This window comes from Urocitellus parryii, chromosome 3 (genome assembly GCF_045843805.1).
Source record: "Urocitellus parryii isolate mUroPar1 chromosome 3, mUroPar1.hap1, whole genome shotgun sequence".
Classification (NCBI taxonomy): domain Eukaryota; kingdom Metazoa; phylum Chordata; class Mammalia; order Rodentia; family Sciuridae; genus Urocitellus; species Urocitellus parryii.
Window position 1 is genome coordinate 17,885,667 of NC_135533.1, and position 13,386 is coordinate 17,899,052.

Consider the following 13,386-nt stretch of genomic DNA (forward strand, 5'->3'; position numbering starts at 1 on the left):
GGAGGCCCAGGCTCAGGGCCAATTATAAGTAGGAAACCAATTTGAAGGAAAGAAGTTGGAAACGAGTTAGGGTGCCAGGTCCTGGGAGAGAGCAGCAGCCCCATCTGAGGCCTGCATGGGCCTCTGACAGACTCAGGTGCTTGTTTTAAAGGGAAAGGGCTTCCAGAATTTACCAACAGCGAGCCAGCTAGGAGGTGAGAGAGGTACTCCCCCAACAGGCCATCAGAGGGAGGGGAAATGACGGAGAGCACAGTATGCTCTTAGCATTTTTATTTTTTAAAGATTTTAAATGATTCTTCAAAGCCAAACAGCAGCAAAGTGTGGGTTTAATAAGAGGGCTTTTCCCGATGGCTAGAATGAGGTTGCTCTCTTGCTAACCACGCGGAGAGGGAACCCACTATGCCCCCGTTGATCATCCTCTCCCAGTTCCTTCTCGCTGGTCATAAGACCACGCTCATCAATCCCACCTAAGGCCAAGGCCAGGAGCCCAGCCCTCGGTGGGAACGGGGGTAGAACAGCCCTCCTCTTCTGCCCCCAAGACCAGAGAGGACTCTTGGGAGCCAAGAAAGGTTTAAGAAGTCTTCCTGGACAGATGCCGTGCGTAGTGAGGACCAAAGGCGCTCCGGGCACAGCAGGTCCAGGGGCGCGGAGAAGAGATAGGGCCACCATGGGCCTTCTTCAGGGCCTTCTTGGAGCAAGGAACCTGCTGTTGGTCGTCTGCGTTCCGCTGCTGCTGCTGCCTCTGCCCATCCTCCACCCCAGCAGCGTAAGTACCCACCTGTGCCTCTCCAGGGCCTGGAGTCAGTGGGAGGGCAAAGAAGGGAGATGGGGAGGCAGTAGGGTGCTTATGCAGTACCCACAGTGGGTTATTGTGGGACTGAAGGAATGGACATGATTTTCTAGAGGAGTCCAAAATGACTTCTTTCTAAAAACTGTCATATTCACTCCTCCATCTCAGTGCCAGACCCCCAACCCTCTGATATTCAGCTCAGTGGGGACAGAGTGAGGGATGAGGCTGAAATGACTAATGTGTGTTGCACAAAGCTGGGGACCAGGCGATGGATCCATAAGAAGGACACACTGGTGAGCAGTTACTCATCAGGAGTCAACCTGTGACCATCTTTATGTGAGAGCAACTAGAGACACAGGGAGACCACCTGTCATGACCCAGAGAAGGATGGGGAAGGAGGGCATGGTGGAGCCTGTGTCGGGTCTGTGGTCAGATCACAGGGGGCTCTGATTATCAGAATTTGAAAATCTTGGGAACATTCGAGAAGAAAGTTTAAGTTAGAAACAGAGCTTGATGTGTTGCCCTGGTCGGTGCATATGGCCCTTGTGTTATTTTTAGCCTCTGTGTTTCCCTCTCTGTGCTCTTGAAAGACAGACATAAAATGATATGAGCCCCCAAACCCTAGACTGTGACTTAATTTTTAACCAGCATTGTTTAGCAGCATCGGCTCTGCATTTGGCTGGCCTCTGGCCTCTTGCTTTCTGCCTTTCCTTCTTCCCCTCTGTTCTATCTGTGGCTTTATCCCTTCCTCCAGCTGTCACCTGCCTTGAGATTTCAGGAAGAATAAGCTAAGTCAGGCTGGTTCTGATCATTGGGGGTGGGGTGTCTCCCTCTGCGCTCCTTAAGTAACTTGGTAACCAAGATTAAGTTAAAAAGTTAAATAGAGGGGATTAGGATGGTTCTTAAAAACAAGCTGGCTTATGTCTTTAGTAAAATAAATACCCCAGCATGCCAGGCAGACGCCGAGTAACACTGGGCTGGGATTAGCAGCCGGTGATTACTGCTGACATTTTTCCTGGACTACTTTGTCCAAATGGGCCTGATTTTTTTTTTCTTTTCTTTTCATGGTATTTTTTACTCAATGTCAAGTTGATTTCAGGGAATGCTAACAAGAGACACATTACCCTCTTCTCCCTAGCACTTATTAGGGAGGCCTGCTTTCCTTTAAGTCAACCCCTATCTTTGGGGACCTTAACCAGTGCCCACAGGAGTGACAAATTAGGGGCCCAACACTGACTACGTCTTGTACCCATCCTTCAGCTGTTGCATCAGACTTTTAGATTCTGATATTTCATGCTAAAAACTCCTGGATGAATTTGCTTGCACTGGGCTGCCATTAAGAGAAGTGGCTGGGACCTGGGCAGGAGCACCGGGCCTACAGTTTTGATGGTTCTTCAGAGTGACAAGCCACCATTACACATTAGGAGGAATCAAAATGACTTTCCCCTTTTTCTTGCCCATCTCTCTAACACAGGAGTCCAGACTGTTTATCATATTACAGAAGAAGAGGGCAATGCTGGGGTTATCGCTCAATGGTGGAATACTTCCCCAGCATGCATAAGACCCAGGGTTCAATCCCCAATATCAGAAAAAAAGAGAGGAGGAAGCGAGAGGGGGCATCTATCACTCAGCCATTTTTCCATGTCCCCAGTAGGGTAAAACTTGCACCCCAACTTCCTAAGCTAAATTTTACAAAGGGCCCATTGGTCATTTAAGACAGCAAATGAACAGATTTCAAGCCTCGTCCTTGAGTGGGATACCATAGGGGTGGAAAAGGGGCAGATCTGAGGCTGAGTTAGTAAGTAGCAAGTTAGGGAACATTCTACATGGAGAAATGTCAATTTTGAACTCTTTTTTTTTTTTTTTAAAGGAGCAAAATAGAATTGACAACACTGTTTCTTAAAGACATTCCCTGAAAGCCCACCAACTTCCATATTCCTTCCAGCCGCTGGCACTGAAATGGGCCTGGTGGTCCAGAGTGTTCTCCCTAGCGAGATAAAAGAGACTTGTCAGCTAATAGAGCAGTCCAGTCCAGCCAATATTAATTGAGCCATCTGCGAGACATGGGCCAGGTGCAGGGACATCAGACTTCTAGAATGGAACTTTGCAGAGTATCTTGGACTGTGTGAATCCAGGCTTACCAAGCGCCTTTTGAGAAGACTGACAGGGGTAAAAAGGACCTGGATGTAGATGCTGTGGGTGACCTAAGTGAGCAATATCTGAAAAGACCCTCTAAAGGTATTTTTTATCCGTTCTTCTGATCTAAGGAAAATCCAGATAAAAATGTTCTTAATCCTGATGGGTGAAGGTGGCTTCCTCTGGCTCCAAATCCTAATGATATTTGCAATACTATGTTTCAGACCCATCAAACTTTCAGATTCTGATATCTTATCCTTAAAACTCCTGGCTGGATTTGCTTAGACTGGGCTGGCATCAGGATCACAAGTTCAAAGCCAACCTCAGCAACTTAGTGGGGCTCTAAGCAACTCAGCAAGACCCTGTCTCTAGATAAAATGTAAAAAATAGGACTGGGGATGTGGTTGAGTGCTGTTGGGTTTAATCCCTGGTACCAAAAAATAGAGAGAGGAGAGAGAGAGAGAGGGAGAGAGAGAGAGAGAGGGAGAGAGAGAGAGAGAGAGAGAGAGAGAGAGAGAGAGAGAGAGAGAGAAGCTGGAGAGTCTATCTCAGCTTGCCCAAATCCTCTAATTCAAATCAAAAGGCACATAGTTGAGAAAGTCTTCCTGTCCGCCCTTCTACTGTTGCTGCTCCTCTTCCTCTTCTTCTTTCTCTCTCCCCCTCTGTCTCTCTCTCTTTCACCTCTCTCCCTTAACTTAGGGCCTATAAGGAGAAGGATCAAGACTTCCCAGTAAAGGACAGACATTCTGCTCCTCTATCTTCACCTGGAATTAAGACCTGTCACTTTGTCTCTTTTCCAGACAAGAGATGAGAATAAGCAGGATTGAGCTCCTTTAGGTAGTTTTAGGTCTACAGGAAAGAGGATATTTCTCTAATTTGCATTCTTTACCAAATGGAGCCATTTCCCCCCCACAATGGATTCTGTTGTCTTATCAGCACTTCCAAAATTTTTATCTTCTCTCTGATCTTTTGGCCCCAGAGGAAATCTCAGTAGGAGCTCCAGTCAACAATCCCTGGGCCCAGTTCCCATCTCCCCAAGCCAACCCCAGAATCTGTGACTCTCAGGAGGGAGCAAACCTGCCCAGCCAAACCACTTAATCCCTCCCCCCACCCCTGACTGATTACAGAGAATTTTTGTAACTTTCGTGCAAAAGCTTGAAGAGCTTGTTCTCAACTCAAGGGCTCTAAAATAGAGCAAGATTTGTCAGGTTCCTGAAACAGCAGCCAGACCCAGGGCAGGTCAGACTTGATTCCTGATGGATTAGGACAGTGTGAAAATTGAGAAATGCACTACCAACTTGGATTTTCTCTACAACGGCCCTCTGAGGCCTGCAGCCTGGTGATGTTATCATTACCAAGATCTTGGGCAATGACCTCCCACAAGAGTAAGCCACAGCCTTCCTCCACACACTCATCAGTGCCTCTGGGACAATCAGCATTACTAGAGGCCAAGGTTAAGGAGAAGTGGGATTTGATACTTATTTACCCTGTGCACCCTGTGGTGGCACAGTGAGTGAGATGGAGGAAAGGCTGATAAATGTCCCCACCTCCCCTTCCAGCTAGATGGCCCCTCTGTGGGAGGTGGGGTCATTCTGAAAGCAATGAGCACCATGTTTGGTCGTCACACTAGGAATATGCTACTGGGGGGTACTGGGTAGAAACCAGAGATGCTGTTCAACATCTTATGTTGCACAGGACACAAAGAATATCCAGTCCCAAAGGTTGTTACAGCCAATGTTGAGAAAGGTTGAGTTAGGAGTTCTCCATTCTCCCTGGTCCAAAATGAGAATCTGTTCTCCATTCTCCCTGGCCCGTCCTGCCCTCCCTGACTGCAACCTTCAGCTCCTTAGCAACTCTTCAAAGAGCCCCTGAGGGAGGAGTTCACCCACTCCATACTGGTACACCACCAGAGAACCTGAGATCAAACAGGGAAAATAGCCAACCAGCTCTTGCCTAACAATTTATTGGATTAAAATTTGCCTCTTGAGATGGGTGTGGTAGTGCCTGCTTGTGGTCCCCGCTACTCAGAAGCTGAGGTGAAAGGATGTCTTGAGGACAGGAGCTTGAGATCAGCCAGGGCAGCATACCAAGACCTATCCATTAAAAGGAAAAAAAAAAAAAAGTTTACTACTGAATTGACTTGTTTTGGCAAATAGACCGAAGTAGGGGAATTTAAGTTTATTTATTCATTTTTAAAGCCATGAAGCTTTTTAGTAATTTTTTAAAATTTTACATGTTATGCCAACATATAAATCAAATAAAAGCAGGGCCACTGTGGTTGGGTGAGGCTGGAGAAGGGGTCTGGATTCAAGTCCTTGCTGGTCCCCTGGCATATTTCTGAGACACACTCAGGTTTCCAGGGCAACACGAGCATAGTACAGAAGCCAGCTCTTGGGTGACTTCTAAATCTCACCTCTTCCTGGTCTGCTTCTCTTCAGTCAGACACAGTCCGAGTGCCCCCACCCCATCCCCAGTCTCTTCCACCTGTGAACTCAGGATGCTGACCTCGGAGCTCACATGGGAACATATATGGACCCCATCTTCAACTCCCCCAACAAGCTCCAGTATCTGACTAATTGACCCCAGGAGGTTAGGTCCCAGCCCAAGTAAAATATCAGACTCCACCTTGACACTTGGGTCTGGATGTCCACCCTAATATCAACCCCTGCCCTCTGCGGCTTTGTGAACCAGCAGAGCTGGGTGAGGTCTCGACAGTCCTGTGGCTGTTGTGCTCATCACATCTGAGGCATGGGTCCCCCCAAGAAGCAGCCTTCACTTCACCCATAAAGAATGGGTCTCATCACAAATCTGCCACACCCACTGCCAAGTCCACCTCTGCATCTCCCAGAGCTGAATCCTCGTGCCCAGGGGGGAGTCCAGGTGCCTACTACCTTAGCCCTGGTCTCATTCAGATGCTTGATGGCAGTGACTGTCCCTGTGACTAACCACCTCTTCTTCCCCTTCCAGGAGGCTGCGTGTGCTTATGTTTTGATCGTGACCGCTGTGTACTGGGTGTCTGAGGCGGTGCCTCTCGGAGCTGCAGCCCTAGTGCCTGCCTTCCTCTACCCGTTCTTTGGAGTTCTGCGATCCAGCGAGGTTAGACCACTTGTGATCCAGCCCTCGGCTTGGGTCCTACCGGGCTGGTGTGGGAGGGATCCAGGGAAAATGAGATTCATAGAGCACTTGAGGAGGGGCTTTCTCACCCCCTGGAACCACCCTGAACACTGCCTTTGCACCTGCAATTCCAGACCCGGAATTCCCCACCTTCCAGCCCATCCTTGTCTTTCAAACTGGCTCAAAACTTGCCTCTTTCAGGAAGTATACCTTGATTGGACACTTCCAGTTGCATCTTCAATTTGAAACCTCCTAGGAACTGTATGATGGGAACCTGTGAATCATCTGTGGCTCATCTTTTCCAGCCTCTTGCTGTCCATTTTTAGTTGCCACACACAAAGCAGGAATCAGCCCCTCCCCCACCTGTTATATATCTCATTCAGAAAGCTGAGCCCATAGAAACTAGGTGATTGATCAGTGCTTGTTGACAGAGAGGCTTACCATGATTCCCTGGGTCCCAACTATGCTCTTATCTACCCCACCCCCAAAAAGAAAAAAAAATTCTGTTCCTTCCTCCCCAACTCCAGATTACCGTGTGGATTTTCTTTACCCACTCTCTGCCTAGAGTCTGCCCCTCTGTTCACTTCCTGTGGCATTCTCAAAAGTTCAAGCAGAAGTGATCAACATTAAGATCAGGTTGTAGCCAAATGTCAGGGCAAATGTTTATGCCTAGCACAAACTAGGAAGAAGGGAACCAGCCAGAAGAGGAGCAAAACAGATGCTGGCCCTCAGTCATGAACATCTGGTTCCACTTGGGCTGTCTCATTAGGGCCCCTGGTCTCTGCTTAGCGATCCTGATGAAGAGGTGGGAATGAGACGAGTCAGAAGCAGAGAAGGGAGAGGAGAGGGAGTGAAGGTTGGAATTGCTAAGAGAATTAGGCGACATTCTAGAAGTGCTGCATTTATTATGGCCCTCCCAGGGCCTCTACGAGGTAGATGTTAATATTTCCAATCTACATGTGAGGGAAGAGGCTCAGGGAGCTGAGAAACTTACCTCAAATCACAAAGTAGGAAGTAGTAGAACTGGATTCAAACCTACACCTATTAGATTGCAGAGTTCACTGTATCGTAAGAAAGACATTCCATAAAGCACTGTGGGACTCCGTGGTGTTATCAGTCCATGGAATCACTACCTAGAACCCTGGGCCTCTCAGTCTCTGTGGCTTGAGGGAGGATGTCTGAACCCTAGCTAACAGAACTTTCTTAAAAGTCCCAAAGGTAGAATTAGGGGAGTGCAAATGAATGCTTTGTATTTCTACTAGATGAACTCAAGTGACTAGTTTCTGTTTGCTTTGACCTTGGGTTTCTTTTTTTCCTTTTTGGTTTTGGTGGCATTGAGTAAACAGAGCATCAGGCTCTCCAAAAAGAATAGGATCCCCGAACTCTCAGCAGTTCCTTTGTCTCTGGAGTGTACAACCTAACATCCTGGGGACCCATCTAAAGCTAGTCCGTGACCAGCATCACCAGTGACTCCAATTTTTCTTTCTTATCTAGAATAAAGAATAGGGAAGATGGGTTTTTGTGCATGCCTAAAGGAAAATTTGACCTTAACCAGGACTTTTCTTAAGTGTACAAACTTGTGCTGCAGGTTTCCCTTTAAACGGAAACCAAAACCTCAGGGGGGTAAGGGGAGAAAGGAGAGGGTAGAGGGGTAAAAATGAAGTTTAGAAAGAACGGAATCCCAAGTAACATTCTAATGGGACGACTGTTCATTAAGAGAATTAATCTTTGTCTTTCTCTTCAGGCAGCCCCGAAGCCAAGGGTTGGCCTTGGCCTTAAAGTAGATGATGTCTCTGTTTCTCTAAGGGCTGCCCACAGTAGGAATCCCCTCCAGCAGCCCCGTCAGCCTACAGCAACGTGATGTTGCTGGGCAACAGCTATCCAAGGGTCACCCCTCTACACAGTCAGAGGGCCAAAGGACAGAGTCCTGGGGGCAGCAGTTGGCAGGGTTAACAGGACTCTGCAGAGAAAAGAAAGAGCATCTTGAGGGATTAGGTGTTGCTCTGCTGAGTGCTGGAGGGGTGAGAGGGCCTGTTTCATCATTTGAGATTAAAAAAATCCTAATCCATCTATTTGATATGAATGGCTTTGGCTAGCAATGATATTCAGCAGTTGGGCTACAGGGAGCAGCTTAGTCCAAATATAGTCTGTTTAACTGACCTTCTTAGCTCAGATTAATGGGGAATGCCAGGAAGTTAGAGGACACGGGCTAGAGTATTGCGTGGGCCAGTTAACTGCAGACAGAAAATACCTGCTCTGCCACCAAGGCTCCTGGGGAAATGCTGTGAGTCCCCTCATCATCTGTGTGTCACGCCCGGAGTCCAGCTCATGCTTGACCACCCCCTGCCATGACTTGGGCCATGTATCCACTTTGGCAAGTTTTCTCCAGTTCCTTCAGTTTTAAAAATCCTACTCAATTACTCTCTTCGGTAAAGACTTTCCAAAGATCTCAGTATCAATCTCTTCCTTTTGAGCCTTTTGATGTTTTTAACTTTTAGATGGTCCATATTAGACACTCAGACATAAACTTTTGATAGACATGGGCTCTCTCCACCAAGATTCACCACCTCCCACACACCCCAGGATTTATGATGTCTGACAGCCCGTCCGCAGCCCAGAGCCAACCCGCATGGCCCTGGCTCAGGTTCTTGAGCACAGCGTTTGTTGATTGTGTGTAACTAGTGTCATCTCTACATGAACCCATGGGAACAGGATCAGTGTGGCTCTGGGACTGTGGCTTTTGTCCCTCGTGTTATTCACTTAACATTCTGAAAATTGCTTCCTGAGTCCTGTATCTGCCATGTGTGAAGTGGGATGGGATGGTACCCAAGAATGACAAAAATGAAGAAAAACATAATCTCTGCACTTTCTAAGCTCATTTCTGGCCCTTCTGATGTTCCCACCCTCTGAAGCTAGACATGGGCTATAGGGTTCTTCAGAGAGACAGAACCAACAGGAAGTAGGATAAATACAGATGTAGATAGTGCTAGAGATTGATCCATCAGGAGGAATTGGCTTGCTCAGTTGTGGAGGTTGAGAGATCCATGACCTGCCATCTGTAAGCTGGACACCCAGGGGAACCCATGGTATCAGTGTGGGACTGAAGGCCTGAGACCCTGGGGAGCTGATGGCGTAAATCCCAGCCCAAGAGCAGATAAGACGAGATGTCCCAGCTCAAGCACTGAAGCTGGGAAAAGGGGACAAATCCTCCTCCCCCACCTCAGTGGATGGGATGATGCCATCCACATTGAGGACAGACATTCCAGTCTCACCCAGAAGCACCCCTACAGTTACACCCAGAAACCACCTTTCACCTGGGCACCCCCTAGCCCATCCAAGTTGGCACGTAACTTTAACCATCACCAGTTCATAAAATTGTTACCTTTTATGGTATTAGCTTGTCAGCCAGCAGGAATTAAGAGTCATTTGCAAAGCTTAAAGTGCCTTCTTTCAATAGAAGGTGCTGGGAGGAGATATGAAATGAAGAAAATAAAAAGGCTCCTGACTTTCAGAAGTTTCTATTCGAGTAGAGAAAAAAGCATAGAAAACGTAGGAAATGCAGAAGGCTCTGCAGTAGTTACACGCTCAAGTGCCCATACTTTGAATTGGCCACTTCTTGAGTGAAATCTTTCTAAAGGGTTTTATAATTTCTTTTAAAAGGAAGTAGTTAAATATAAATTACCTTTTTCCTTGGAGCCTTCAAGGTTTCTTGGAGGGGGTGGCCACAGATCCTCACTCAAAGGAGGCAGTGTGGGCTAGAAGGTAGCAGAGCTGAGGAGCCTGCATGCTGAATAGCTGACCTAGAGAATCTTGAGTGACGTGTTGGCATCCGCTGCAGAGAGAGCTCAGAGGAAATTTGACTTGGCACATTAGAGGATTGACAGGTGGCTAAGCAGGATGGGGGTGGCTGAGGTATGGTGACAGAGTCGATGTTGCCTGGATGAAACTGACAAAATGAAGTTTAATAAGGATACATGTTAGCAGCCGATGTGAAAAGGTCCTTGGCTTTTAGCTGAGTACAGGTTTACCATAAGTCATCTATCAGTACGATGTTACTGCCAAAACTTTGAGCAGTTACCATACGCCAGCCCCTATGGGTTGTCATTTACATGCACAATATCATTTAATCTTCTATGAAGGAGTTATTATTTTTATCTTTATTTTACGGAGGAGGAGACTAAAGTTCAGAGAGGTCAAGTATCTTACCGAGGCTACACAGCTACTAAATTCAAGATTGTTTGACTCCCAAACTTGCAGTCTTGACCCTAGGCAATAAATACCCAAATCTCCTGTTGAATTAACAAATGATGTGACCAGATCATCAAAGTCTGGACAAAGAGCTCATCTAGAGGTGGTTGGCCAGGAGGTAAAAAATCTGGAACCTGAGTCCCTGAGGAATGAAGAGAAGATTTAGGGGACATGATTTGTGGCTTCTATGGCTCATCCCTGGGCTCAAAGTCAAAGTGCCTCATACAGACTGCTCTCCATTCTGGATAAGGGAAAACTCTGGAATGGGTTAGTTACCGTGTTCCATCCTCATGTTCCTGACCCTGGAAGTTGGAGCCAAATGACCACACCAGGCACACTGCAGACAGACTTTGAGCCCTGGCAGATAGGTTGAACTCTGTGTCTCTTTGACTTTAGAATTCTGTGATCTTTTTGTGGGCATCTGGCACTACTTCCCTCTGCTGCTACACAGAGCTTGGTCCTGGATTTTAGGTTTGTTTGTTTGGTTTTTTGTTTGACTCCTTTGTGACTCTTATTATTATCATTATATCTGCCTCAAAAGTCCTTTAAATGTGTTGCTCCCAATGTTGAAAACCTGGGCACAACACCCATGTCCATATAGTTAGCTAATATCTACAGTCTATAGGAGAAGAGTGCATAGGTGGGCACCCTAGGGCTCGGGTGGGGGTAGGGGCCAGAAGTCGGCAGGGGCTCAGGACCGCCGTCCAGGAAATCAGGGTCGGGAACTCCTTGTGCTGTCTCTCTCTAGCCCCTTCTCAACACTCTCTCCCTCTCTCTCTCTCTCTCTCACCCTCGGTCCACCAGCCACATCAGTGGCCCTGCACTGCAAGCCTCTGGGTTAGCTTCTAATTCCTGCCAGGAAAAGAGAGGAACAGAGGCAGCTCCCACTGGAATAGCAAACCATCTCGGCAGCAAGTGACATTTGAGTCTGATGTCATGAATCTGTTTCCCTGTTGGCCCCTGATCTTCCTGACCCACTAGCTGCCCACCCATTGCCTAGTCTGTGGTTTTCTCTATTTGTTTAAACTTGGAGGCTTTTCCTACTCCACTCTTGACCCTGCCTTTCTGGCCTCTGCTCCCCATGAAGGCTAATCCTCCTCTTGCATGCAGGCCCTTTGGATATGTAGGCTATGCATGAGGCCGACACCTGCCTGAGCCCAGCCTGCCCATCATCCTCACAGCCCTGGGCTGAGCTGCATGCCTGGGGCCTTAAGTAGGAACCTACCATCCTTGAGACCAAGTCCATGTTTCCATGGGAGAAACAACTTCCTCAGACTAGACCAGACCTTCACCCCTGGGCTCAGAACCCAGCTCCTGCCTCAGCCTCCCCACATCTGGGCACATCTGGGCAGTTCACACAGTCCCAAAGCAGAAACTGGGGCAGAGTAGCAGGTGTGAACCAGTTTCTGCAGCCATGCTGGGGCTAAGTGGCTTCAGGATCAGGTGGGCACCCATCTGGATCTCTCTGCTTTCGATTCTTGAAAGCAGGGTTTGCAAAGAATGTTTGTTGCAAAGCAACACCTTTTCTTTAAACCAAATCTTAGGAAACTCAATATATAAAACAGATGGAATAAAAATTTTACTCAATTTGGGAATGGGGGCCTAGAGAGCCAGCTACTTGGACCTTTCCCTCTTACTCTTTCTTCTCCACAGCAGCCCCTGAAGTTTCCTGAGGCAGTGGGTGTGGCTTGAAAACCTCCTTCTTGGCAATGCAAGAGGCCGGATGGAAAGGGTGTCTGAGCCCAGGCTGGCACTTCCCCAGCAGAAGTGGCCTGCCTGCCTGTCCCCAGGGAAAGGCAGAGAGACAGAGAAGGCTGGCTTCGGGGCATTGCTTGGGCACTAACTGGAGTGCAGCAATAGGGGCCCCTGGCCTCAACAGGGCTAAGAGGGAGCTGGCCCAGGCTTTCATTATTGCTGCTCACTCCTGAGATCTAGAGGGTTCCATCACACAATTGTTCAGAGGAACCAAAACTATGTGTGTTGCCTCCCCACGAGGCTCCTGAGGGCTAGACACGCACCTTTTGAAGAAGGTGCCCACAATTCACTGGATTTCTTTTCTTTTCTGTTTCTATTTTGTTTTTGTTTTAACCAGGGATTGAACCCAGAGGTGCTTAATCACTGAGCCACATCCCCAGCCCTTTTGTTTTTTTATTTTTATTTTGGGTCTCACTAAGTTGCTTAGGGGCTCACTGAGTTGATGAGGCTGGCCTTGAACTTGCCCAGCCTCTCAAGCCACTGTGTGTGGGCAATTCACTGCATTTCTGAGGCAACCCACCCAGTGCCACCAAACACCCGTGTCAGGAGAGTGGATACAGTCACATACACAACCTGCTGCTCTCTGGCTCCGAGTAGGGGGAGGGATTCCCACCTCCACCGTGAGTAAGTATGGTGGAAATGCAGGGAGGGTCAGGATCCAAGTTCACAGCAAGATAGAACTGAGTTCAAATCTAGCATTGTCTCCGACCAGTCTTGAGCAAGTTCTGCAGCTCGATTGACTGCTGTTTACTCATCTGAAAAACGAGAGTAATAGAAATTCCTACCCTCTGGGGATTTATGGCAATTTCAGACTATTATGAGTACGAAAGTGCCAACTGGGAAGAACTGGTCTGTCTCTGTCACACCTCTGTGGGACAGTCCCAAGAAGGATGATCAGACAATCAGTGAACAAGACAGTAAGCTGAGGTAAACATCCAGATTTCCATTATCAAACTTTTAGGAATAGAACCACAAATTCCTGTTTTATTTTCATTTTGGGGGATATCAGGGATTGTACCCAGAGGTGCTGAACCAGTGAGCCACATCCCCAGTCCTTTTTATTTTTTCTTTTGAAACAGGGTCTACTGAGTTGCTTAGGGCCTCACTAAGTTGTGGAGACTGACTTTGAACTGGTGATCCTCTTGCCTCAGCCTCCCAAACTACTAGGATTACAGGCATCTGCCACTATGCTCAACCTGCCTCCCATTTCCAAAACTCTTTTGAAAGATAAAAAACATAATATCTGTAGTCCCCCCTTTTCCAGATGTTTCAAGATGGAGACTTGAAACCACTGGTAGTACAGAACCCTATACATAGTTTCTTCTTATGTGCTCTGCAGTATC

The 13,386-nt window shown here is 47.6% G+C and overlaps 1 protein-coding gene across 2 annotated transcripts in view; it reads left to right on the forward strand.

Annotated features, from left to right (window-relative positions):
* Positions 1–667: 667 nt before the first annotated feature.
* Positions 668–13,386, forward strand: part of Slc13a4 (solute carrier family 13 member 4) — a 42,104-nt gene continuing 29,385 nt past the window's right edge. For both annotated transcript variants that reach the window (XM_026398558.2, XM_026398557.2), the window contains exons 1-2: positions 668–766; positions 5,894–6,022. In XM_026398558.2, coding sequence (XP_026254343.2) covers positions 668–766; positions 5,894–6,022 — 228 coding nt within the window. The remainder of the gene's footprint in view (positions 767–5,893; positions 6,023–13,386) is intronic.